We start from the raw sequence: 26630 nt of genomic DNA, 5'->3' as shown, positions 1-26630 counted from the left end.
GAGGCCATCCAGTAGCGCCAACTATAGGTGCTCATTAGCGTCACGACACACTACTTTGCTTCACCTTTCCTAGGCGGCAGCCCCATCTGAATAGAGATTGCGATACGGAATGACAAAAGGCGCATTCGTAGTGCTTAATTGGCGTGAGTACATAGCCCAGTTGGCAGAGCGTCTCGCACCTCCCGTTGCGGGCAGAGCGGTCGTGGGCTCGAAACCTCTCGCCGCCGCTTCAGTGAAACTTCTTCTGTGGATGGGATTTCCGGGACGGATATGACGTCGGTGATGTCTTGATGTACCCCGGCATAAAACACTTTCGTGTGAAAAACGCATGACGAGCAAAAGTTTGATTGATTGATTGATTGCAGGGTATAGCGCGCCGACACAACGCAGGCGATGAGGCGCGCCGTAGTGGAGTGCTCCGGATTAATTTTGACCACCTGGGGATGTTTAACGTGCGCCGAAATCTCGTACACGCGGGCATTTTTGCTTATGGCGTCCATCAGGAAAGCGGCCGCCGCGGTCGGGAATCGAACCTGCGACCTCGTGCTCTGCAGCGCAACGCCTTAGCCACTGATCCACCGCAGCGGGTGACATTCGTTTTTCGATTTTTTGATTGATTGTAGGGTTTAACCTGCCGACGCAACACAGGCGATGAGGGGCGCCGTAGTGGAGTGCTCGGGACTTATTTCGACCACCTGGGGATCTTTAACCTGCGCCGAAATCTCGTACACACGGGCGTGTTTGCTTTTCGCCTCCATCAGAAAAGCGGCCGCCGCGGCCGGTAATTGAACCCGCGTCCTTCTGCTCAGCTGCACAACATCTTAGAGACAAACATTCGTAGACACACACACTCACAGAGAGACCACAATTTTCGCATTGAACTAGGCGAACAAGGACAATCGTCTTTAAAACTCCTCTACAACCTTTACCACTCCCGTTTCGCCAAGCATTCGCGATTTGTTAAGCCATCGTAGTGCGGAAAAGTGTATGGGGCGGCAATACCTCTTTTCCCCGCTGTTGGCATTATCCGCTCTAATAAGCAACTTCTGCCTACAAGTTGTATATTTGTATTCACGGCACTCCGATATAATCAAACTTGCTTTCACCCTTTAGTGCCCCGACTTCCTCTAAACCCTCGGCATCCATTTTCGTGTTATTGTCTCATCCTTCACGCGCCGCGGCTTTATAATTAGTTGAAAGTCCAGAAAAAGTGAAAAAGAAAGCCTCCCTGGTCGAACTCTGCAAGGTTTGGTGTACCTGTGTGTTCTCGGTGCGTACGAACTGTACGTTGTGGATGCAATGAAGCAAGCAGAGCTTGACCGTCTGGATCGCCAGGCGCATTCCGATGCAGTTCCTCGGTCCAGCGCCGAAGGGGAGGTACGAGTATGGCTTTATCGACTCCATGTTTTCGTCGCTGAACCTGCAACCCGAGGGGTGGGAGAAAAAAAGGTGAGCTAGCCAACTCGCATATAATAACGCATACAAGACTCTAAATACTGCGGAAAAAGGAAGTGAAGGGGAGATCAATTTTTTCCGCTTTTATGCATCGTCTCGGAGCCGTCGTTGTCATGATCATTACCATACATTGTGTGCCCACAGCTCTAAAAAGAGCCCTTCTGCAAGCTTTCCCGGTTTTCGGTTTCATGGTACCCTCCATCCCATCACTGCTGATCAAACTATCTTGCCTCATATCAGCGACTATCCGCCTGATCCTAGCTCTTTCTCAAACGTTCCCTCGGTATTTATCACATGTGTCGTCCACGTACTACATGTCTTTTGAAGTTCGTCCGCGGAGTCATAACGCACACTTCATTATATCTCGAACCGTACCTTACCGTAAATAACAGGAAGATCCCGATGTATATTTACCAATCAATCAATCAATCAATCAATCAATCAATCAATCAATCAATCAATCAATCAATCAATCAATCAATCAATCAATCAATCAATCAATCAATCAATCAATCAATCAATCAATCAATCAATCAATCAATCAATCAATCAATCAATTCAGGCGATGAGATAAAGCACGGCCCTTCATGCCACCCAAACTCGTTGTGCGCACGCTGGTATGAGAAATCCCAGCCAATTTTCCTAATACTGCACGCGCATGGAGCAAAAATTGCTCTGAGCACCTGAGTATGCTTACGTTCATTAAAAAAAGCCTAGCGATAATTATCAAGTACTTCTTCACTGCTACATCTAGTTTGTGCCACTTTCTTCGCTCTCGCTCCTTTGTATTTTGGCATGAAATATTTTGACAGGTAGACTGGCGACATTCGACGCCCCAGCTTCACTATAATCAAAATTCCCTGCTTCTGGGGTGCACCTGCTCTATTCGCGTGACATCATGTTCACTTTTCACGCGATATGACGTCGGCACCGCACGCACTATACGGTAACTCTTGCTCCCTAGTTGGAAACGTGCTGATTATGAGTGGCACTAATGTCGCCGGCTCCCCCTTCAAACAACCGGGTTCAATTTCGAAACGTACATAGAGGTGTTTTTTTTTTACTTTTTTACACGGGCGGCCATCGTCTGTGTCGGATTTCACAGCCGATTTTTCGCGCAATTAAACCTTGAAACAAACGCCGAAAAGGGCGGCGCCGGAACAAGGCACGCTTTTGGCCTTCAAATCAGACAGTGCGCGTGGTTGGCACAAGAAATTACAACATTCGGCCAATGAAAGCATATGAAGTTGATTCTTATGAGACGAGACGCTTACCTATCTGGGTTAAAGCTGTCCGGGTCCGGGAAGAATTCCGGATCGCGGTGCATGGAGTAGACGGGTACGATGACGACGCAACCCTTGGGAAGCTTGACACTGGTGTCACCAATGACGTAGTCTTTGTTTGCAACGCGTTCAATTCTGGATGAACAGTAAGAAATATAGCGAAGCACGGTTTTCATGTAATGGGTTATGCACTTAGACAGGGGGAGGAAGTAGCCTTTCTATTACAAGAGACTGTGTGTGGCCGGCGTGCACAATAATCAAAATTTTACGTGGGGTTGACCCGCCTATTACTTAATGTTGCTGTAGGGCAGTTCTTCTTGCAAATTATTTTTTTTTAAAGCGGGATCAATATTGAAAATTTGCATGGCGGCAAGTTTCTAAACGGGATGAGAAGTTACAAGAGCATTTCTTCAAGCTAATTTTAAGTGAGTCTGGTCAGCCCCGTCCATACGTACAAAGCACTCTTTCTCATTCAATCAAATCTCATTTAATTCAAAGTATATCTAGGGAAATTAAGCTTATATGGCTTTGTTTTGATACTACCGATCGTATACGCTGATGCCCAAGGAGCGGCACGAAACGTACGTGTAGGCTAACGGTAATTTTTTTCTGTCTGTATCGAGGGGTGGTCAGTTTCGTTGTGTACGTATATCCGTTCTTCTTTTTTATTACCTTGTTGCCGGGGGATACAGACGTAGTGTCTCCGACACGACGCAGTGGAGGTACTTCAGCTTGGAGATGACGTCGAGGTTCGGTTCTGGACCCTGCGTTAATATTACACAAGGAGGCGCCAAACTTGGTGCCCGGAAAAAACGTGGAAATGTGAGAGCCGGGGAGCGTTTTTTATTAAATACTTGCTTAACTCCTACAAAACACCTTGTAAGATTGTGTGCTTCAGCTCAGGTGAAAGTGCCTCGAATAATCCACCTTTACACCTACATTTGTAGCTGCGTGTACAACTTGCGTGTTACCATTGTTAGGGGCGTGGAGACTTATTTTAACAGCGGAGCTGTTGTTACTGGCCGTAAGTTCCGTGTTGCAGGAACAAAATATTAAGAAAAAGCCGAGCGCTCGTGAGCGCCTGCCTTGTGGCGACGGCTGAGTCCCTGGCTCGCGCAGTGGCTTCAGCCAAAAAAAGAAAGCCTCCACCATTTGCCGTAATCGTGGCAACACTTGCTCGGAACGAAAAAGTTTGTTCGTGGTCATGTCGTCTTGCGCATGCCCTCGGCACAGCAGAAGAGCCCTCGCTACCGGGCATTCTCTAGAAGCCATTATGGATAATTAGAAACATGGGTACGAGTGTGCCACTCCTTCAAGAGGCGACTTGCAGATCCCGCCACCCCTGCCTCGAGTCGATGACAAAGAGCTGGTGGAAGTCTACAATGCTGAGGATGCCTTTGCATCCACCACTCCCCGCGAAGAAGACGACGACGTCTTCGATGTATACGACGACGATTACTATAGCACCACAACTATGCAAACAAACAATCATACTGAAACTTAACTACGTGTCCGGCAATGCTCACCTACAACAGCTTCACCATTCAAGTTTTGCGAGTGAGTGCAAGCTTTCCTGATTTTCTTTCAGCCAAGTAGCTTTCATTATTCGATAGTTTACGTATGGTATGCATTGACGAGAATACTACACAAAATACAGTCCTTTTCAAAGGGGGTAGCATAGCGCATTACAAAGGTAAAATACTAGACCTCCCTGAAATGAAGCGTTAAGCTCTATTTTAGTACAGCTACCACAAATTCTCGCGAAAGCGATTCACCACAAATGTTTTTTGAGCCACAATTTTTTGTCTCTAAATTTAGGTGACTCGTTTGCTGAAGCACGAAATATTTTCATTCCTAATAGCTGCGTTTTATGCTGGGGGGGGGGGGGGTAGTCTATTAATGCATGTGTAGTCAGGAATGCCGAGAAGACGTGCTAGAAAGACCAAACTTTGATATTTGGGGAACGTTTCGTGCTTTCGGTAGGTCTACGGCGTGCAATGGCCGTGCTTCAGAGTTTCGATGGTCCATGCTATTATTGGAGGCTTAATAAACATACTACAGACCCTGTGTTCAAAAAGCTGCGTTCATATGTTAATGGCGTTTCTTTCATAGCTGCCTACATCTGACACAGGCTGCACTACGGGCACTCCCTGATAGTATGTCACGTCTTGGTGTGTCATTGACAATGTCCGCTGGCTTTATATATACTAGCAGCTACAAACGAAAATAGTGAATTCTGAATCTGAACATGCAACATATAATTCCTCTATTATTTCAGGGAAAACATGACCAGGACAAACTTATGTAGTGAAAACTGTACTCATCAATGTACATAAAAATACAAGACCCATGATATGTTACTTTACTCCACAAAACCCCAGTTTTCGTTTTTGTGTTCATATTCATATTCCCCTCTTCCGGTTTCATCAACGTTTGACTTAGAATCCATAAAGAGACATGATCCTCTCTGGTATTTCCCCCACAAAAAGATAGAATGGGCATCAAGTTCGCCAAGGTAAACACCCAGAGTGCATGCATACAAGTCGCAGTGTTCCGGACAATTCTCCAGGCTTCACTAACCTGTACCAGATACCATACGCTATTTATAATCTGCATTTACAGCGCTCGGCGCTATGTATTCTGTAAACACTAACGTGTGTAGCGATGCAGTCATCCACTTCTCGTCTTAGTCGTTCCTGGGCGTCTGGGTGCACGGCCAGCAGGTAGGTGGCAAAGGTCAGTGTAGTCGAAGTGGTGTCCAGGCCGGCCAAGAAGAATAGTATACATTGAGCCATAGCTTCGTCTTCCGTCAGGCCTGCGCAGTGTGAATAGCTGCCATTTTCAAATTCAAATTCAATTTTATTTTTATTTTGTTCTCAAACATACAAACAAACTGTTGTACAGGCGAAGGTCACCGAGTCCGACGACTGTGACGGAACCCTCGCTGAGAAATGCACAACGCGAATTTATGAGGCAGCAAAACAAAGCACTTTGTTCGAATCGAACCTTATGGTGATTATACGAACTTTTGGGCGCGCCCAAGTCATCTTCAAAAATTCGATTTTATAACTGACAAAGGTCCGTTTTTAAAGGGCCCCTGAAAGATTTTGCTTCTTTTTCGGAAATCGGAAGAGCTTCCAGAACACGCTGAACAATTGCGTCTAGCTCTTAGGCTACGTGGTCAGGAAATATGTGAGAGAAATATTATTAGTCTTGGCTTACCAGGTAACTTGGAATCTCATCAAAAACTTGTTTCGCTATTTCCTGGTGTTTTGTGAAAACTCAGAACTAGGGCCGGGCGTCGGTTAAAAATTTTACCCCCATTATTCGGGTGGCGTTAATTGGTTAATTGATCGATTAATCGGCTGAGTTGGTTTAGGACGAAAAATAAACAAAAAAAATTTTGTAGCAATATTCATAATACCATAATAATAAAAATCAGGCTAATATGCGCGTCGGCCTGTTCACAGACACTCCAGATGAGGCATGTAGATCATAATCACTGTTCTGATTTGGGCGAGACGCCTAACACCGCGTTCGTCACTCACACGTTTCTAAAATCGGTAAGACCAGCCTCAGCCGCAATCGCAGGGGGCGCCGATTAACCGTGGTTGACTTACCACATCAGCAGTTTATACAACGTCCAAAAGGTATAATTGTCCGCTCGCAGTTTTTTGTATCGCACATATTTGTATTTTTTTATTCGAAAGTTTGCTTTGAGCCATAAGGATACAAGAGTTCAGAAGTATAAAAACAAGTAGACTTCGTGTATAATGTCCAAGAGTTGTCGATGAAATTGTATTAAGAGTAGGCGTTTTTCGTCTGTCTCATCTATAAGATTTTTGTTTTAATAATTATCATCCATTAGCATACTGACATCATTTTCTGTTCTGACGTAAGTCGGGTTAGAGTATGATCCTCTAGAGACTTGAGCCCATTTTGTACATGGCATTCTTCTTTCTGTGTGTTCACATTGCTTTAACCAATCAACCGGACAAAAACAATTAGTCGTGAATAAACTATTATTCTATTAACCGGAAAGTTAATCGATGAATGGCCCATTTCCATTCAGAACTCTTCGTGCGCCTATTTATGAATTGGCTTCCATTCAGTTGTGGCAATATTACCATTCAAAAGCAGTTTTAAAAAAGATCGCCATAAAAGTATATTAGAAATTAAAAATGTATCTGCTGCGTCGAGCAAATGAGACGGGGTGCCGTTCTGGCTGGACGTAAACTTTCGCAGTACTTCCAGGCACGAAGCAGTGAGTCAGAATGTACAGACATTGTCAAAATTTTCTAGGCCACGGCGACCATGCCGGAGCAGGCGCGTGGCCGAGCAGGGGCGCTGCGCTTGCCGCTGTCTGCTGGTTGCGCGGCTAAAGAGAGCAAGAATACCTTTAGCTCTAGCTGTTGTAGTGTGTCCGACGCTTCTGCTGCCTGCGCTGAAACGAAGTGCCCCTGCTCTGAGATACCGGTTGCGCGCTGCACTTATCGCGCCAGCCATACTACGAAAGCAGTAGCGAAAGTTCCCCTCGCGATCTCTAGCCGTGTATAACCTGGCTACAGCGGCAAGCACGATGAACGTACTTGGCCGTGCGCCTGCTCCGGCCACGGTCACCGTGCCCTACAAAATTTTGACGGACTGCACACGTCTGGCGGCAGGGCCTCATAAAATAAATCCACAACTGCATTCCCCTTGTACTGTTCACCTGAAGATGAGCGAAGTACGTTTTTTTTTTCTTATTTCCTAGCTTGCCTACTTCGTCTGTGCTCGCACGTGTTTCAGATCATTAATTTTGCTCGCTTTATCTGCGAGAAAAAATAGGTAAGCAGCCGACCTGTTACCCTGGCGTTACCAGATTTATAATGACATCACGCACCAGTTAGAGCGTCACAAAGCCACCAGACGTAAAAGTGAATAAGTATGCCCCGAAAGAATCCGAAACTACGAAGTCGTCTTCATGCTTTCTCCTCCTCGCGCCAGGAAGCGGTGTGGCACCCACAATGCGGATACGTCATGCACAGTTCCGTTTTTTACCTTAGAATGTTGTGGATGCGTGGTTCCAGCAAAAAAAAAAAAAAAAAACGAAAAAACGCGCACGCGTGTGTTTGTGTGTTTGTGCGTGCGTGCGTGTGTGTGTGTTTGTGCATGTGTGTGTGTGTGTGCGCGTGTGCGTATGTGTGTGTTGCTCTAAGTATGTGCCTTGATAAGGGTTTGTATTGGTAAAAAGTCCCCAGATCATTTCATTTCATTTCATTTCATTTATTTCGCCCTTAAGGGCCCGAAGGCATTACATAAGGGGGGACAAGTGACAAGATAGGGTACAATGTTCAACAGAAAAAAGCAAAAAAAAAAGCAAATAAGTTTACACAGGAGACAGGAATCAGAAATCACATGAACGAACTAGAACAAAAATAAAAAAAGAATAACGATGTTTTACATATGTTAAACAATTGCAGAGCAAAACTAAGTACAATTCTAAAACGATTAGCGATATACACGGAGTAGTTGAAATTATCAGAAAAAACGTTCGTTCAGCTTTGCGCGGAATGTTTCCCTGTCGGCGCATGATGCGGAGTCATCCGGTAAGGCATTCCAGAGGGCTATTGCATTAGGAAAAAATGAAGTGATAAATGCTGCCGTCCGGCCATTTATACGTGCAATGGGTCTGCTGTGATTTATGCGCGATGAAGTTCTGTGTGCAGATTGGAGCAATTGATGCCTTGAGCGTGGATGATAGTAGAAGCGGTGAAGAAGGCATAGACGGGTGATCAAGCGGCGGGATTCAAGAGTTGGGAGGGAAAGAGAATGTTTTAGCTCGGTAGCGCTGGTTTTGTGTGAATATTGCGAAGATATGAAGCGAGCTGCACGATTTTGGATGGACTCTAATTTAGTTGTTAGGTAGGCTTGTGAAGGATGCCAGATTGCTGAAGCATATTCAAGTTTAGGTCGGACGAAGGTGATGAAAGCTAGTTTTTTTATGTCGGGGGATGCGCACTTGAGGTTGCGTCGAAGGTAGCCGAGTGTACGGGATGCTGTAGAGCAGATGGAATCGATGTGGGTGGTCCAGGATAGCGATGAAGTCAAGTGGACGCCAAGATATTTGTAGCATGATACGGAAGCGATGGGCACGGTGTTAATAGAATATATGTTGGCAAGTACGCCACGCTTACGGGTAAATGATAATGATTTGCACTTATCTATGTTTAGGGGCATGAGCCATTTATCGCACCATGAAGCAATTGAGTCGAGGTCGCGTTGTAGCTTATTAGCATCATCAGGGCTATTGATGACTGTGTAGATGACGCAATCGTCAGCAAAAAGTCGGATATTAGACCTAATGTTAGCCGGCAAGTCATTAATGTAGATGAGGAACAGGAGGGGCGATAAACCGGCCCCTTGCGGCACGCCGGATGTTACCTTAGCAAATGCTGATTGACAGTTATTAGCTGACGTGAACTGCATGCGTGTCAAGAACTGCATGTCAACTGCATGTCAAGAGTATCCACGCCAAAAATAATTAAAAGTAGCTAGAAGCTTAACTATCAAATGTAAAGTGAAGGTTTTATTCCTTAAAGTTCGAGAAAGTATTATTTATTGCAATTACAGCAAAAAATTTTTTATGATGCTCGAGAGTTAAGCTTCTTTAATTATTTGTGAGTTAGTAACTTCTTGTATGCCCTGGATACATACGACCGAGACTGTGCCAGCCATGTCACAAAGGCCATGCTATTGTACTCTGAGGATAACACGTAGCAGCTAAAACAAACAAACAAACAAACAAACAAACAAAAATATTCGGCGACATTCGCAATTGAGATACGAAGACTGAAGAAGCAGTGGAGCTAGTTGTCTTCGCTAGCTTTAACGTGGCTTTTCTTACGTGTGCCCTTTCCTTAAGAGATAGATTATTAAAAAGCGAAGCGTTCTTCATGCAAACTCACTTAACTCGAAGTCCGCAATCCACCGCCCTAAAGTCCCAAATACAAACTGCCAAGGTTCAAAGTCAAAGTCCGCTTCAACTCAGCCAAAACGAAAGTTAACGCCCGCGCTACGAACCCAAAGGAAATGCTATGCACCCCGAGTGCGATTATAGCGCAGTAACCGCTTCAACTCAGCCAAAACGAAAGTTAACGCCCGCGCTACGAACCCGAAGGAAATGCTACGCGCCCCGAGTGCGATTATAGCGCAGTAACATAGGCACCGGTTTCGTAACGCGAGGGGCCCAGATTCGATACCGACCAATGGAAGAGTTTTGTTTCTTGAGGCGGGCTCTCCGAACCCCCGCTCATGGGCTCCTTGCCTCCTCGCCACTTTCTCTCACACTTCATGGCCTAGCAGTTTCCCCTTTCCGTTTCGCCGAGCAGAATTCCCTCTTAATGATCCGCACGGACAAAAGGAAGCTTAAAGAGTTCTGCCGTTATAAGAATTGATTTATGTTAAGCGATCATGGGGCCCCAAATTTTTTTATGGATTTCGGTCACTATGGTTCGTGCGTACATGAGAAAGAGTGCAGAATTTTAGAATATTGTGCGTAAATAGCATGTGATATTCTATGTAAATTTAATATTCCATCCCAATTTGTTTTTACCGGTCTCGGCAATTCTCCAAATTGCTCTAGCGGCTATATTAAATTCTGCACGCCAAGTCATTGACTCTTCACCGGCAAACACCGTTGGTGTACTTTAAATTCGCGTAAACTGAACCGTTCCAAGGAGCCCGTCACTTTTGTGTACTGCGCACTCACGTTTTACTGAGGGCGTAGCTTCAGGCTTTGTTTCCGAGCCGATGTCAAATAGCCTTCCCTCTTGATCGGCCAGGATATCAGTGCCGCCAGACAGTTTGCCATCTTGAGCATCCATCATCAACTGCAGAAAGTCTTCCTTTCGCTGCAAGCCACAAATACAGAACAAAAAACAGACGGGATATCAGTGCATTATATGTATTCACATGAGAGTCAAAACTCCCAAGTTTGCTGATATATTTTGTGTAAAACAATTGCTAAACACTGGAGAATGCATGCGATGTAATGGTCCCTAAAAGCATCGTCTCAAACTTGTATTCCTTCCAGACATTTGCATCCTTTCCTGCAGAGCGAAACAGATAAGAACAAAGCAGTGCACTGAATAATGCATTTAGGCTATGCTACCGCTGTCATCTCTTATGATTCAGGAACACTATGGCGTACTGTATGTTAAAGGCGCCCTTTAAAGGTGCCATGCAGACAAAACACAAGTTTGGTTCATTCGAAAGATTGCCTCGTTAGAATCATAGTGACACCACGTTTACCAGACACTTCGCTCAAATAAGCTATATAATTAGTGAAAAAATTCCCCGAGGGGAAGAATGTGAAAGTGCGAATGCACGAGTTGAATTTGCGCGGTTCGGTAATGTTCGCGAAAGAGAGATCACACACACACACACACAACTACAAAGAAGGAAAGATGCATTTATTCACAGACACCTATTTGTGTTGTCGTTGTACTTGATTGCTAGAGCGGATCTCAGCTTTGAAATTTCGTGTCAGTACTCCTTTAAGCGGGTGCATTAGCCCTTCTCACGCCCGATTCCTGGCCAATCCCCCACGTGGGTATGTGCCTTGGCAGCGGCCAGGCAGCGCGCGCCCATCTCCCCCCGTTGCCAAGGAAGACGAGGAGATTCGTGGCCAATCCCCCGCGTGGGTATGTGCCATGTCAGCGGCCAGGCAGCGCGCGCCCATCTCCCCCCGTTGCCAAGGAAGACGAGGAGCGCGCGCACCCGCAGCTGTTGCTATGCGGACGGCGGCGGACGCTTCAGGCTCGCTTAAGAAGTGCATTCGCACTTAAAACGGGAATGGCCATGCGACCCACTAGCTCATTTCCCGCAACAGAACCAATGATGTCATATGTGCCCGGGTGTGTGATTGGCTGAGGCCGGCGAAAGCAAACGCGTATTAGGCACGGCTTATAGGCTTGCCGAACGAGCTATTTGAGCTTAAATGTAATGCATATTCATTTTACAGCAGTAAGAATGGGTCGGTAAACAATGACAGTTGCGAAAATACACGTTAGCATAAAATTACCGATGCGCACTGCTGTTGGTGCTGAGTGCACTATGCTTGTTTTAGCTGCACAGCAGTCCGCCACTTTGGAGTTGTCTTACAAGACACTGGCCGATTGGCGTAAGCGACGCGGTCTTACGTGACCCAGTTTGTCGAGGATACCCAAGGTTTCACGAAATGATTACTTTCTAGAATAACAAAAATAGGCCAGCTGCAAATATGGTCAAAAAGAAAGCAACGGCGGGCAATAGTCTGTGGATGAATGTGGTAGCGCCATCTGGCAGGACTGACGGCAAGCAAGGCTGCAGAGCCGAATAAAGCAGTGGAAGTTCATTTGAAACGCGCACTTATCACTTCATTTCAGACGTCACGAAAACACATGATTCGGCCGGAGAATTAAAATTTTAACCTCAATTGATTAATTTCTCAGTGAATACGGCATCATTTGCTGCCGCACAAGCGCTGGGGAACTATAAAACTCGAAATATTTCGAATAAGATAAACTTGTATTTTGTCTGCATGGCCCCTTCGCGCCTTAAACAGATTCTATTTTTAATAACGTTATAATCAGTACTTACAGTTTCATCCTTCCGTCTGTCGTTGATGATGCGCTGACAGAGCTTCTTAAAATAATGAAGTACCTCGATACTGGCTGGGTTCACATTGAGGTGCTTTCCGAGCGCGGGAAACAAAACTGAAAGAGCGGATGTTTATAGACAGCCAAACCGTATTATTAGGTGAAATCATAAATGTGGGGCCCTAAACGACGTACGTTTAAAAGACGCCAATTTAAAAAAAAACAGCTCCATTGAGGTAAACTTCAGCAGACAGTAAAATCAAGCACATGCCTGAAGGCCAAGAATCCATGGGCATGCACTAAAAACACTCGTAATTTGCCGAGACCCAGTTTGCATCTGTACTACGTACGTAAGCACTTAAAAGCTACCTACGTTTTACGTGGAGCAAAGTAGCTAGCATTTGAAAAACATGCACGTACGGCTGTTTATTGGCAAGCAGGGGTTGTACCTTAAGGAGCATTAATTCCTTAATGAGTTGTTCACTGATTGACTCGACACTTTTTAGTGTGCATTTCTCGATGGGTGCAGCCTTACGTCCTATGGCGAGCTTCCACGTCATTTTGGGCGAGATGGCAACCCTGGCTTTGGTGACGAATTGGTTCGTTGCATCCGTGTGGGAATCGAGCTGGGTGCCGAACGCGCACCGTGCTATCACGTCCAATGCGTAGTGACCGAAAAACCTGCGCAGTAAATCCGGCTTTAAACAAAGAGCAAACAATCTTTTAGAAATAAAATAGTCCTGTCTACCATGGCTCGTGGACTTGACAAAACAGCGAAAAAGTGCGATTACAGGTGACAAAAAAATTCTTGCGTAGATTTTCAAGACTCAGTGCAAGGTGTACTGAAGGTAAAATTCGATGAATTAAAAATCAAAGCAGTCGTTGCCTAAAGCATGTCCACTATCCATTTGTGTGCTAGCCTGACCTATTTATGCACCGCATGGTATCGCAGAAAGTTATACAGTTGAAGCTGGGGTTCTAGGCACCGCAACCATGCATCTGAATTCGAATAATCCCCCAGGGTTCACCTATTTGCCCCCGAAAGCTTTATTTAAAATCATAGCAGTAATTACTCCGCATAAACGGTACTAATTTCTAGCATTCTTTCCTCGTATTTCTTGTTTTGATTTGTTTTTCAGCGCTTCGCTTTTCGGCGTTTCAAAAAACTGAGCTTACATAAACGGTTGTAATCGCAAGGTTAGTAAGAAATAAGAAATCATTTTTCATGCGTGTGTACTCACTGCTTCATGTCAATTTCAGCATTTTTCTTGCCCGCTTCCTTGAGATGTTCACACGTTACTCGAGCACAGTCTTGTACCAGATAATACATCTGCGAATAATGCACAAGCAGTTACAAAAATAAAAAAAAAATAGGAGTCCCGGGGAAATTGCGATTCACCCATTATTGTCAATTGCCCTTTTGTAGTGATGGTGAAACTTGCTTTTCATCTATCCAATGAAATATCAGCCTTTTTTAACAGAAGAACTTGGTCAGAAGAACAGAGGAGCTTGGTCCGGTGGCGTTCGCAAAAGGTACAATGAAAAATTCCTCCGCATTTCCCCGAGGGGGAGAATGTGAAAGTGCGAATGCACGGTTGTCGGCCCGCTTGCGGCGCTTGCGCTCGGCCCCCGCAGCCCACCGCCTCGCCGCCTTCTCTTCCATCTCTTCCATCGGGTTTGTAGTATCACGTGTACACCACGCAGTTATCAAGCCGCTATAACGCCGCTGAGTCGCCAACGCACGCCGCTGACGACGTAGTTTGAATGCGTTAAAGATATAAGGCGCGTCACTAACGCTGATATCACGTCGCGTCCGTGGCTTGATCGGTAGAGCGTCGCGCTGCGGCCGCAAAGTCCGCGGATCGAAACCTGGCGCCGGATGCTGTTTCTTTATAGAGGAGCACTGCGGACGCCGACGCCGCCGCCGGCGGTGGATGGTTTGGGGTCGCTTATAAAGTGTATTACTTAAAAAATACCGCGTGCACGTGAGGGTGTGTTTCGCGAGGAATGCCCGGAATCGTTCAGCTCGACCTTCGAGAACACTCTGCCCAGCGTTCGCGGCATGATCTCTCGCGATCTCTACTCTTCGCCAGCTCACATGTGTTCGGTCCTGAAGTGAGAAGCACAGAAATTGACTCGCTGCAGACACTGAGTCCGCGAAGCCGGTTGCCGTCCGTAGTGCGTGTAAAAGTGGTCCACTTTGGAAGAGATGTGAAAGCCTGCTGATTAAACGATCCGGGTGCGCCAGCCATGGAGAACTTTCAGCGGCAAGTTCGGAAATCCATGTCAGGTGCAACAGCCGGGTCTCCGATGAAGAGAGAGGGTCCGCCACCTCTGCTGTTTCTCCAGCCTTGTACCGCTAGTGCTGGCTGCGCCAACTTTTCGAAAGCGGACTCTGCTTGCTTCGCTTGTGTTCATCATCATCATCATCGTCATCAGCCTGTCTACGCTCACTACAGAGCAAAGGCCTCTCCAATAGATCTTCAATTATCCCGGTCTTGTGCTAACTGCAACTAATTTATGGCCTTTCCAATAGATCTCCAATTATCTCGGTCTTGTGCTAACGCAACTAATTTATCCCCGCAGACTTCCTGATCTCATCGGCCCACCTAACTTTCCGCTGCCCCCTACCACGCTTGCCGTGTCTAGGGATCTACTCTGTTGCCCTTAATGACCGACGGTTATCTTGCCCTCGCATTAAATTACTGGCGCACACCCGTTTCATTCTTCTTAATTTATACTAATATGTCTCTAACACGCGTTTGATCCCCGACCCACTCCGCTCTCTTCTTGTCCCTTAACGTTCCACCTACCATCTTCCGTTCCATTGCTCGCTGAGTCGTCCTGAATTTAAGTTGAATCCTTTAGTGAGCCTCCAAGTTTCTGCCTCGTAGGTGAGTACCGGTAAGAGGCAGCTGTTATACACTTGCCTCTGCTGGGACAATGGTAGGCCACCATTCATTATGTGAGAATGCCTGCCGAATGCACTCCACCCCATTCTTATACTCCTAATTATCTCTTCCTCATGAAGGGGTTCCGGGGTCACTACTCGGCCTAAGTAGATATGTCCGCTTACCACTTCCGCTGCCTCCACCTATCTCAAACCGCTGTGCTGTCCCGAGGTTATTGAGCATTACTTTAGTTTTCTGCATATTAATTCTTAGGCCCACGGTTCTACTCTGCTTGTCCAGTGCATTAAGTATGCTTTGCAATTCGTGCCCTGAGTTACTTAGCAAGACAACGTCACCAGTAAATTTGAGATTACTGAGGTATTCTCCATTAACCCTCTCCACCCCCCCCCCCCCGTTCCCAATCGAACGTCCTGAATACCTCTTGCAAACATGCTGTGAAAAGCATTGGAGAGATTGTGTCTTCTTGTCTGACACCGATCCTTGTAGGTATTTTACTGCTTTCCTTACGGACGATATTGGAACTGTGCACCCATTGTAGATATCCTCTAGTATTCTAACGCAATGCTCGTTTACACACTGATTACGCAATGCCTGCATGACTCGCGTTGCCGACCAGCAAAACAATACCTTCCAGCTCCCGACATCTATCGCATCTGTTCATTACTGAACTGTATGTCACTAAGATAACTTTCGTACGCTTTATTTCTAGATGGCATAAAACAATTTAAACAGCATCTACCGCGTTTGTTTATTACTGAACTGTATATCAATAAGGTAACTTTTGCACGCTTTCTATCTAGGTGGTATAAAGAAATTTAAATGGAGGATATAAACCCTGGGTTTAAAACAAAAACCAGTAATTAAGGTCGGACTATAAACATGAAGTTTATGAAAAGTTCGTCATCGAATAATCTTCGCATGCAGTGCTTTTACCTTTTAAAGCAAAGCTTTCTAGCTCTACCAGTCAACGGTTCTTTCATGGCGTGCGGGACAACAAACTCCCAACGCGGCGGAGGCGGCGGCGGAGCGGAGGGGGGAGCGGCGGGCGGAGAGTTTCATTCACGGAGCACACAGTAGATGGCGCGGCGAATTTACCGAGCATTCCCCGCGCGGAAGTTCCTGCTCGCCGGCGGCGGCGTCGGTGGTAAGGCTTGCTCGTCTGCTTTAGCGACGGTTGTTTTGGGTCAGTTTTGCCGCAGCTTCGCGTCTATTGCACGCTGTCTTCGCACGGCTTGATTAACTTGTTCGACAGCACCTCTAGGGTAACCCGCACCTGACGGAATCAAGTGGTTGTACGGCAAACATACGTTAATGATATGCTTGCAGGGTGGGAAAACAAAATGTGCAAACCACATACAGACATCTCGCCGCTGGAGAAACACTACCTTTTGTGCCCTGCTTGCCACGAATGGGACTCCGTTTTCTAAATTGGTGAGTACCAATTCCGTTGTGTTTTAAGAGGCGAAAGTAGCAACTGGTCCTGATAAATAGCGATTATAAAAGTTCCCTCAACTTTCTCGCAATTCCCAAACTTACTAAACTAATTAGTTTAAATCGCTATAAATGGGAATCACCAAGCTCACATGCCGAATTGTTTCGGTGTCTGCGCTTTTGTGGCACAGTGGTGTAGCCCCAAGTTAGCACATCAGGATGGCTGGTTCCGCTGTCTCACTCTTCGGAAGACGCCCCTCGCCGTTTTATTTCTACTGACTCACGGCCGGGCTACAGCGGCGGCGTCCGCCGCTCTAGCCCGGCCGTGGCCGACGCTTCTGCTTCGTTCGGGACGTCGCCCCCGCGAATTCCAGGTAACGGATGGCAGAATCTCTGCTTTCACTCTTTGTAGAACCACGTGTGTGAATTCGAGTGGCGTTGCATCGAGTGGCGTCGAGTGGCGTTGCGTTGCAGGTGTCGTTTAAAGTTTTGCTTTCCAACCACCTTTACAGCGTGTATTGGAGCCATTTTTTTATTCCATTTGTTCTTGTTTTATTACAACTTGGCGGCGACTCCAGACCAACACCTGCCTCCCTTCCACCGGTCTCCACCTCATATTTCCCACCAAAAAATCTTCCTTTTGTGCTTACTGCCCCAGCCTGGCACGCTATACCATGCAGTATGAGCATGTTAACACGCCTCCGATTTGCCCTCTCTCTGGAACCACTCGTACGAGCAGTGGAGGGCTTCCCTTGCCAGTTCAGACCCCGATACCTAGCTTAACCTGGTTACTCGAGTGAGGACCGCCGGTCGAAGCCAAGGAATCACTGACTGCCTTTCACGGAACAAGGCCCACAACATCAACCTCTCTTCTACAAACCAAGATAGCTTTGTTCTGTCTCTTCCATTATTGAAACTTATCGAATGCAATAATGAAGACAGTTAAAAAAAATTCTTCATACTTGTTTTGCTCCTAATAAAATGCATTTCTGTATGCATATGAGATTCCCAAGCCAACTTCCCACCTTCCGCAGTTTCGCTGTTGAGAACGCTGGGCTGGCGGTGGGACGGATTCTTCGCCACCTCTCCACGGGTGCCAAAACCATCATGTTGCTGACCATAGGGTCAGCGAAGGCCGGTAGCTGTAAAGCAAATATATATAACAAACTTCTAGCAACAGCACTACTACTAACTGCTAAATGCCACTGATTAAACTGGTAGCATTTGTACCTAAAAAATGGTTTCTTCAGTTTCTTAAAGGGTACTTGGACCAAAATATGTCCTCAAAAATTAAGAAAGTACCGCCAATGAAATCGACATGCTATTTCCGAAGTTTAGCCTTCTCAAGCATACGCCAAAGATCGATGCTGCTTAGAAAATCCCCCACCGAATGTGGAAAAGTCCATAAGGTACTCCGGAAGCCTTAGTATTCATATCTGGCAGCCGAACTAATCATGTTATAATTGTCTTTTCTTTTTTCTTGCGTTCCTCGATTAAAATTTTTCTATTGTTAGAATAATGAAGAACCCACTGGTTGCAGACGTTGATCTCGGTCTCACATACAGGCTTCAGGATACCCGTGAAAATTACAAAACCACTTTTATTACTTGCGTCAGCATTGTAGCCGATGCTATTGTGAATCTGAGGCCACTATATAGTACAGAAAATACGCATGTCGAAATAGCAAGCAGAATTTGCATATCGGAACATATAAAGCTCTGAAGTGAATGATCGCCCATTTACAACGCCTCTTCCTAAGCGTAATGTTTTTTTTTGTTTGGTGACTATTCATGCAACTATATCTCACAACGGCAGCAAAAAACATACTCTTCTATTTGGCAAGGACGAAAAGTCCTTAAGCAGAACCTGCTTCACCAACTCAGGCTCGCCAACCACCAGGTTAGGTTGGCCCAGCTCATAGATACTGCAACAAGACGGGCAAAAGAAAGGGAATGGGTTAGGGAGCAAAGATTGAAGTCAAGCCCAGTCAAGCTTTCCCGGAAATAGGGGAGGCGATGTTTTCTATGTGAATTATGTCGACAAAAATGAAAGCAATCACTGTCACTTTAAGAAAGCTTATTATACCCACTCGAATTTTTTTGTTTCATTCGGTGGTAAACGTATTCGAAGAGTGAAATTGGGCTATCAAAAAGTTCTCGAGGGATCTTCCAACATATTAGACCGAGGACAGAACGAGATGACTGAAACCGATAATGCTCGTGGCATCAGAGTGATTAACCTTCTTGTATAAAACCTCCCTGCGACATCCTTTATTCTCCTCTTACCGTGGTGTGACGCATGCCTAAGTCCAATTCCGATTTTAAATTATTCTGCGAGCGCATTTGTAGGTTTGCTTGCAAAATAAAAATATTGGCGGCATCGCTACGATAAGACACAAATGGAAATTTATATCGCCCACACATCTTATGATACAAAAATCCCTACCAGAACGCTGTTTGCTTTGGCAAAAACTTAGATGAAAATAAATAATGCACTACAACAAAAGGTACGCTTTGCGTAAAGCCCTTGGTTGTAGTATGATATTTCATTTCCCCCATCATATATTTTATTTATACATAGATTGATCAAACTAATGTTTCCTTTGCCGTTTTTGCGGCTGCATGTTTAGGAAGTAACCGAATCTGGCTGTACAAACTTTGTAATTACACAAAGTCGTGTTATATTCAGTGTGTGCTTAAAAAACTATTGGCACGCTCCTATAATTGAAAAGCAAAGATGTTAAAACACCAACAAAAATTGCAGTACAAAATGAACGACACATGCGCCTTGAATTGGAATTGTACATTACTTTACTCACGAGCATATTCACCGGTTCCCAAAGAGTATGAGAAAGAAATCACGATTGTTTCTAATTTGCGATTGAGTATTTTAAATTCTTTCCCTTCAAAAGACAGCAGTTTTATTTAACCGTGCATGTGCAACGAGGACAATTGTGATACCGCTGGAATGGCTGGTGCCGTTGGTTTCGTGTTGTGCGTGTAAAATCACGAGTGGTAGTTATGCGGGGTACCCGTGGAAATAAAGCTTCCCACGGTTATGCAGAAGTTTGAACAGTCCAACGTGATTAATAATTTTCCGGGGTAGTTTTTCTAAAACACGACTTACAGCAGTTTTTCACCCGTACTCCCCCCGCAGAAGCCTTGTATTAAAGGCAGAAAGGAATTCCGAAATATGTGCGACTTTACGGTGAAATCATTGACTAGTAATTCGAACTCGGCGAAAGATAGCGTTGCCATTTCGGCTAACTTCACTATGAGTTTTTCCAAGATGTCTACATTATTAAACGGTCTTGGGCAAGTTGATGTGGCAATCTTGAAAAATTCTTCGCGCACACAGACAAGAACCGAAAAGACCTGGGACACTGGCGCTGTGCTTCGTCCTTCTTTTCTCTCTCCTCGACTGTATGCGTTAAGAATTTTTCAAGATTTCTACATAACATGCAGAGGTATACAGAGCCCTCGGGAGGAAGTAGCTTTTGCCGCAAAGCGTGCTTTTCTGTGTGACTACGGCCAAAAGAAATGCAGAGGAGTAATCCGTATACTGCTTTGTTTGAATTGAGTTTCAGGCTTTCAAGATCAACATAAGATACTGACTTTGGCGCTCGCCCTGCCAGTTTGACTTCTGATAAGAGAAACTTGAGAGCACTTCTCACCCGAACAGCCGTCCCATCTTCTGGTATCTGTCTTGGTCGGCCAGGCACCGGGGCTGGAAAATCAAAAGGACAAGAGGTGCAGGGCCAGCGCAATGCGAGGCGTTCGGGAAGTGTTGTGCCCGAAATACACTTACACCTGGACCTTCTTGGTACACCGGTTACGCGAATCACGGCATTATGGCGGGGAAGTTTTTCACGGGTTTTCTTTCTCTGCTCTCTTCTTTTATCTCTCTCTCTCTCTCTCTCTCTCTCTCTCTCTCTCTCTCTCTCTCTCTCTCTAATAGATCACTTAGAAATACATCGAGAGATGATGTTGTTGGACAGTACGAGAACGCATAAAGAAAGCCGGTCGAGAAAAAAATGGCCATACAGCTAAAGAAAAGGCGTCTAGCTAGGAAAGCCCTTTCCAGGAATATTGTGTCCGGCACGTTACGCCCACCATTTTTTACCCTATACAATGGAATCTCGTTGTTACGTTCGGCACAATACGTGTTCCACCCTAATATGCTTTTTTGTTTTCATTCCCGGCCAACGTTCATAAGAAATACGGCTAAACCTCGATGTAACGATGCTGACAAATGCTCGCCATTTTTTGTTACATCCAGGTTCTCGTTACCTGTAGGTTTCGTGTTTAAGCTCCCGGGAATGAAGCAGAAACGAAGCCGAAATGCTAGAAATCAGCGAAAGGGAACTCACCGTCCACGGATTCATTTCACAGCGAAAAACTGCTGGAGTTGCGGCGACTGCTTTTGGGCGAGCTTAGGTACTGCACGGCACTTCAAAGAAGCAAGGTAACCTACACCAATATTAACAAACGTAACACAAGTATCGCTTTTGCGTTTCGACACTTTTAGGCGCCGTAAAGCGTTACAGGAAGCACACTTATGCTCAAATGGTGATGCCTTTTTGCGAGCTTGATGCTCTTCACCAAACTCAAGATTGTTGAGAGGGTGCCAGTTGGGATACTACACCAGGCGGCAACATTATTCTTCCTCGCCAGTGGACACGGCAATTAAGATTGTGCGCTTTTCTTGAAAAGTCACTTTTCGTTTTCTAGCAGCAGCCCTCATCTCCGACGAACCGATACCACAAATAGCTGTGGAGACGCGCGACTACACGCCGAGGTTTCACAGTACACACTATGCACATACTTTTGAACCTAGCAAGTGCTGTGCGGAGCATTAAACGATACGGAATAACTGTTTACTTCTTCAGAAAACCGCGGGAATGGGGCACGAATATTATTAATTTCCGACGTAGATATCTGTAAATAACTTTCATTAATGGCCTTCGGCCCAGACATTCATTTTTTTAAGCCAGATGTATTCGATTATTTGTTTATCCCTAAGATCAAACTGGTGAGTTCGTTTTTGTTGTTGTTGATTAGCACCTATCAACCATGTGAGCAAGAGGAGCATGAAGTATTCACTAACTATTTTCTGATCTTTGAGAAGGAAAGGCCAATCCGGCTATGTGTTGGGCGCGGAAAGAGATTCTTACCTTAGTCAGCAACATCTTAGCGAAGCCAAGCAGGAGCGAAAACTTCTCGTGGACCACATTTTGATTTTTCCAGTAGTTTCGATGCCTTGAAGCATAGCTAATACAAAGAAAAACATAATGTTCATTGACGACATGCAACCGCCAATCTTACCTCAAGTAATGCACTTCCCATAATTACGCAGTGCCAAAGATGTTTTGGCTGCGCATAATTATACCTAGATATTTGGATGTCACCATTTATTACTATTGAGCTTATCCTGCTCGCAATTTCTGGAAAAGCAATCTTGTAAAAGGAAACAGACTGCTTTTTCTCAAAATTTAATGAACTCTATAGAAACCATTGTACTATTATAGTACGTACTTCAAAATTAGAGACCAAATTTTACACAAATGCCTTTCTTGTTCCTTGCGCTCCTATTGCCCCGTTTTGATATATGAACATGAATTAGAGGTTCAGAAGGGTCTGTATGGTATTGTTATGGTGTCTACAAATGCCTCTTCTGGCGTTTATGCCCAAATGCCTGCAAATGGCTGTAAATTCCTATTGTCAAAATCGGCTCTTATATGAACGCTGTTTACCCGCAAGTCTCGAGTTCGAACGCAGTTTGAGATCGTTATTCATGTTACGGGCAGCTACCATGGTTCGGAACTTTATGGGTTTAAACCGGTCCTCCGGTTCAATGACCTCCCGGAAAAGAACGGCTAGCAGCAGAAGGATGGAACTAAGCAGCTCATGCTTAGTGAAGTTGGCACAATTTTGAATAACAAAATCAGCAGATGGTGGTAGTGTGCTATTGTTTCCACGATTTGAACCGTGATTCTTAGCCTATGTTGTGCTTGCTCTTCAGAGTTCTTCAAATATGTTCCGCCATATTCTTGTTTATAGAAGCTTACTAAAATCCAAATATATTTTCAACGGAACGTTAGAGCATCGAACAGGCCTTTGTTAGCTGATCAATCGTATGTTGAAGAGCCAACTGCGAAACATCACTGCGCAGCAGCGATGTTTCGTTTTTGTTTTAATAATATAAATGGCGTCAGGCAGACATAAAGTAGCGCTTTGTTTAAATCCATATTTAAATCTCTGAAGTATTCATTTGCCGGCCTACATCACTATATCGACAAAAATGAAGGTGAAGTCACCCTTCATGGGTTTTTTTCACCACGAAAGACAGCGTGAGTTGCGCCTTCTGCTTTCGCATGACTTTATGCACGCAATGGAGTTTCAAAGCAGCAAGGTCACTTACCCCTATATTAACAAACGTAACTTAAGTACCACTTTCACCTTTTGACACTTTTCGGCGCCTTAACGCGTTACAAGAACCAAAGTTATGTTGAAAGAATGCTTTTTACGAAATTGGTACTCTTTACCGCACTCAAAATTGCTTAGAGGGTGCTAGTTACGATACTATACCAGGCGGCGACATTCTTCTTTTTCGCTGGCGGAGACGGCATTTAAAATTTTGCGCTTGTGTTGAAAAGACACAACTTTTTGTTTTCTGGCAGCAGAATTCATCCCCGACGAACCGATACCACAGAATCTAGTGGAGACGCGTGACTACACACCGACAGGACAGCCTAGCACCTCGAAATTTTGGTCTCGAACCGAAACCGCACTCACACTTGGAAACGCGCGGTAGTTTTTGTATTCGGGTGAGATAATACGTGAAGCGTAATTACTCTTGCTACCTGGTGTGCTTTCACGCTACACAAGCAAAAGAAGAAGTCGATGCTACGTTATCCACGGGATGGCACTAGCTGCACCATTCATCATCATCATCAAGACAACTTTTGTTTTTACGAGATTCCAGACCTTTTCTTTGCTGTTGGCTCCTTACAGTGGTGCTATAGTATCCGCTAATTTAGTTCACTTCTACGGCCTATTTTTGGGTAAACGTGCCAAAAAAATGACTGATCAGCTTGCAGACTTCGTTTCATGAAGGTTAACCGCCGCAACGTTTCGTTGTATACAGGTCGCAAACACTAGGGCTTTAATGGGGGTTGCATTGCGGAAGTGAAAAACTTCGTTAAATCCATGAATTCGTTACATAGAGGGTCGTTTCATAAAGGTTTAACTGTACGCTACCCTCCAGCAAACGAGAGTGACCATTTAACATGAATATGAGTAGTGCGCTTGTTGAATTAAGCCAATGAATTGCCAACAGCTGAATAGAATTGAATTGAGTTTATTTCACAACCCTGTTCCAGGGAGACCAGAAAAAAAAAGCTGTTGAAACAGCACGAAGGGCCCTTGCCACCTTACACACGGAATAGCAAGCAAAGCATGACGAGACGAATTGCAAAACAAGTGCAGTGAGTTACAAAACAAGCGCGAAACTACTACGGTAGTACGAAAATAAGTGTAGTGCAAAACAAGTGCAGTATAGTTTTCTATACAAATGGGACAACTGAACGGCTATTTTCACCTGTTTGCGCCTTTATGCCATCATAAACAATAACATCTTTGGCTCTTCTGTCGTAGATACACGTCGTGCACATCTGTTTTTTCAAAATTACTTGATTTTTGAAAAAATATATATTTATGGTGACTCTATTTTACGACATTGGAGGCCTAAAACATTTTTTTTTTGCCTGCCTATTTTTGGCGCTAAAATGCTCTTTTTACTGCCTAAAAAACTGATCTCTATGATGAATATACTTGAATATACTTGTATTTCATTTGCAACAAAATATTATGCTCATGCTCGCACGACAAAAAAAAACTAAATTTATTTAAATACACAACTGCGGGTAGAATTTCACGAAGCAGAGAACGTCGGTAAAAACCTGAATAAATCGACATTTTTTCGCCGTTTCCATCAGTCAAAAAGCGTGGTTTGCTGTGGTATTCTGCAGCAAGCAAACAAATAGGCAAGCCTAAATCTTTTTTTCTTAACAATTACATGCTCTCTAATTCCCTCACTTCGAAGCACTACTTTACAACAATAGCATTTATTCATTTTAGCAACGTTCAACGCGAAAACGTCTTCGTATCTGACATTTGAACAGTTACAAAAACAGACATAATAAACACAGTAAATACTCGTTACACCAAAATCACTGTATTTGAACCCTCGCATTATTTGAGGTGTTTCATGGCCCCTACTGCAGTGAGATCGAAGCAAATAATACCAGCCCTTAAGAACATATCGTTTTGAACAAAGTTAGCCTCGAGGACTTCGTTCTACTTCGTTCTACCGAGGTATAAGAGTATACCTTGAAATCTTGAACATCAAGTCTGCCCGGATTCGATGAGTATGCTACTTGTTCATTTGCACATTTGTTCAAGCAGAAGGTCCACCAGTGCAAGAGCTTTAGGTGGGAACACAGCTAGTAGTAGTACATTAAAAGCACGTCAGCTCGACCCCGTTAATTCGGAAACTCGGATAATTCGGCGTACCTACTCCCTCCCTTGAAAAATGGCCGCAGAGCTTTGTTTTTTCGGCGCAAATTTAAGCTCGCACCGTTTTATTCGGACCAAGGCCTCGAAACGGGAGCCGCAACGCATCGTCTGGCGTTCACCTGCCCCTTCCCACTTGCGGTTGGGAGGCTGCGAGCGTACATCGCGGCATGTAAACAACCGGCGCATACGGCGCCAGAATACGAGGACGACGATGGGGCTCTCGTTAGTCTACTCCCCTCCGAAGTTTATATCTTTCTGTCTATGTTGCTATTGATGATGGTGTTGTTGTCGCTGGCCCGTTTTAAAGGGCGATGAGGTCGTCAACAATGCCCTCGGTGTGTGGAAGAAACGTCCGATGAAGAGGACCTGTGCGATGTCGTACTCCCGGCGGGTCGCACCGTAAAAGCAGCTGCGAATGCTCGCAGTTTTGGGAAGAATTCCGCTATCATGCTCCATGCAATACTGTTGCTCTACACGGATTGTTCGTTTCCGAAAACGTCCTCTTTCTGCCAAGCTATCCGCCAAAAGGTAAACTAGCATTACCGACTGCTTCACGAAGTAAAGGTACGCATAAAAGAGTTGTAAATGTGCTGTTTTTTTGTTCATTCGATAATTCGACATTCGGATAGTTCATAATTTTTTTACACCTGAGAGATCCGAATCAACGAGGTTTTAATGGAGTAGTAGGGCCACGTTATTTAACGTTGGGTTCAAGCTCCAGGTCGTTCCTGAGCAGCCCAAAACGGCTCCCGCCATAGACGTTCTATGGGAATGGGAAAAAACCGAGCTGCTCTGGAGCGGTTCTTGGCATTCTGATTGATGTAAATATCAAGCAGGAGAACGTAAAGCAATACCATTCGCGTAATTGATCGGTCTAGATCACAAAAATCCAGAAAAGAGTGGGTTCTGCTTTGTGGAGCAAGAGGGAAAACTTTGATTGCAATATTACTTGCAAGCAAAAGAATCTTGACGTCACTTGTATCCGCCGTGTTCATTAGGTTTCTAGCGTTTGCACCCCATCATACATTCAGTTTAAGACTTGAATGCGAGGAAATGAGGAATCAACGCGTTTCTGCAAGAATTTGAAATGAATGGAAGCGCACTCGTACGTGCGAGTTCGCCTGCGAACGAGAGTGCGTTTGTGTGCGTGTGTGTTTGACATCCAAGGTAAGGACTGACTGTCAGATGTTCGGGCATACGCCAGTGTTTAGTATATAACGCCTTGGGCCTTACAACGAAACAAATTCAGCCAATGATTATGAGCAGCCATGAGAAATGAACCTGCGAAACGACACAACCGACTGCGAACACTTTGTACTTCGAGAAATCACCAGGGGTTGCGAAATGCTTGTT

At 45.0% G+C, this 26630-nt stretch overlaps 1 protein-coding gene across 1 annotated transcript in view; it reads right to left on the bottom strand.

Annotated features, from left to right (window-relative positions):
* The window catches only part of LOC144179204 (cytochrome P450 3A24-like), a 29058-nt gene that overhangs the window by 2174 nt on the left and 254 nt on the right, over positions 1-26630 (bottom strand). The window contains exons 2-13 of the mRNA XM_077707466.1: positions 21875-21971; positions 20375-20427; positions 18529-18625; positions 17727-17843; positions 13600-13688; positions 12894-13039; positions 12360-12475; positions 10489-10630; positions 5393-5553; positions 3411-3502; positions 2730-2873; positions 1258-1420 (exon numbers count right to left, since the gene is read on the bottom strand). Of these exons, the coding sequence (XP_077563592.1) occupies positions 1258-1420; positions 2730-2873; positions 3411-3502; positions 5393-5553; positions 10489-10630; positions 12360-12475; positions 12894-13039; positions 13600-13688; positions 17727-17843; positions 18529-18625; positions 20375-20427; positions 21875-21971 (1417 nt within the window). The remainder of the gene's footprint in view (positions 1-1257; positions 1421-2729; positions 2874-3410; positions 3503-5392; positions 5554-10488; positions 10631-12359; positions 12476-12893; positions 13040-13599; positions 13689-17726; positions 17844-18528; positions 18626-20374; positions 20428-21874; positions 21972-26630) is intronic.

This window comes from Haemaphysalis longicornis, unplaced genomic scaffold, assembly GCF_048455015.1.
Source record: "Haemaphysalis longicornis isolate Haplotype H1 unplaced genomic scaffold, Haemaphysalis longicornis Haplotype H1 scaffold_4, whole genome shotgun sequence".
In the NCBI taxonomy this organism is placed as follows: domain Eukaryota; kingdom Metazoa; phylum Arthropoda; class Arachnida; order Ixodida; family Ixodidae; genus Haemaphysalis; species Haemaphysalis longicornis.
Note: the sequence above shows the minus strand (reverse complement) of the source record. Positions and strands in the feature narration are given on the sequence as shown.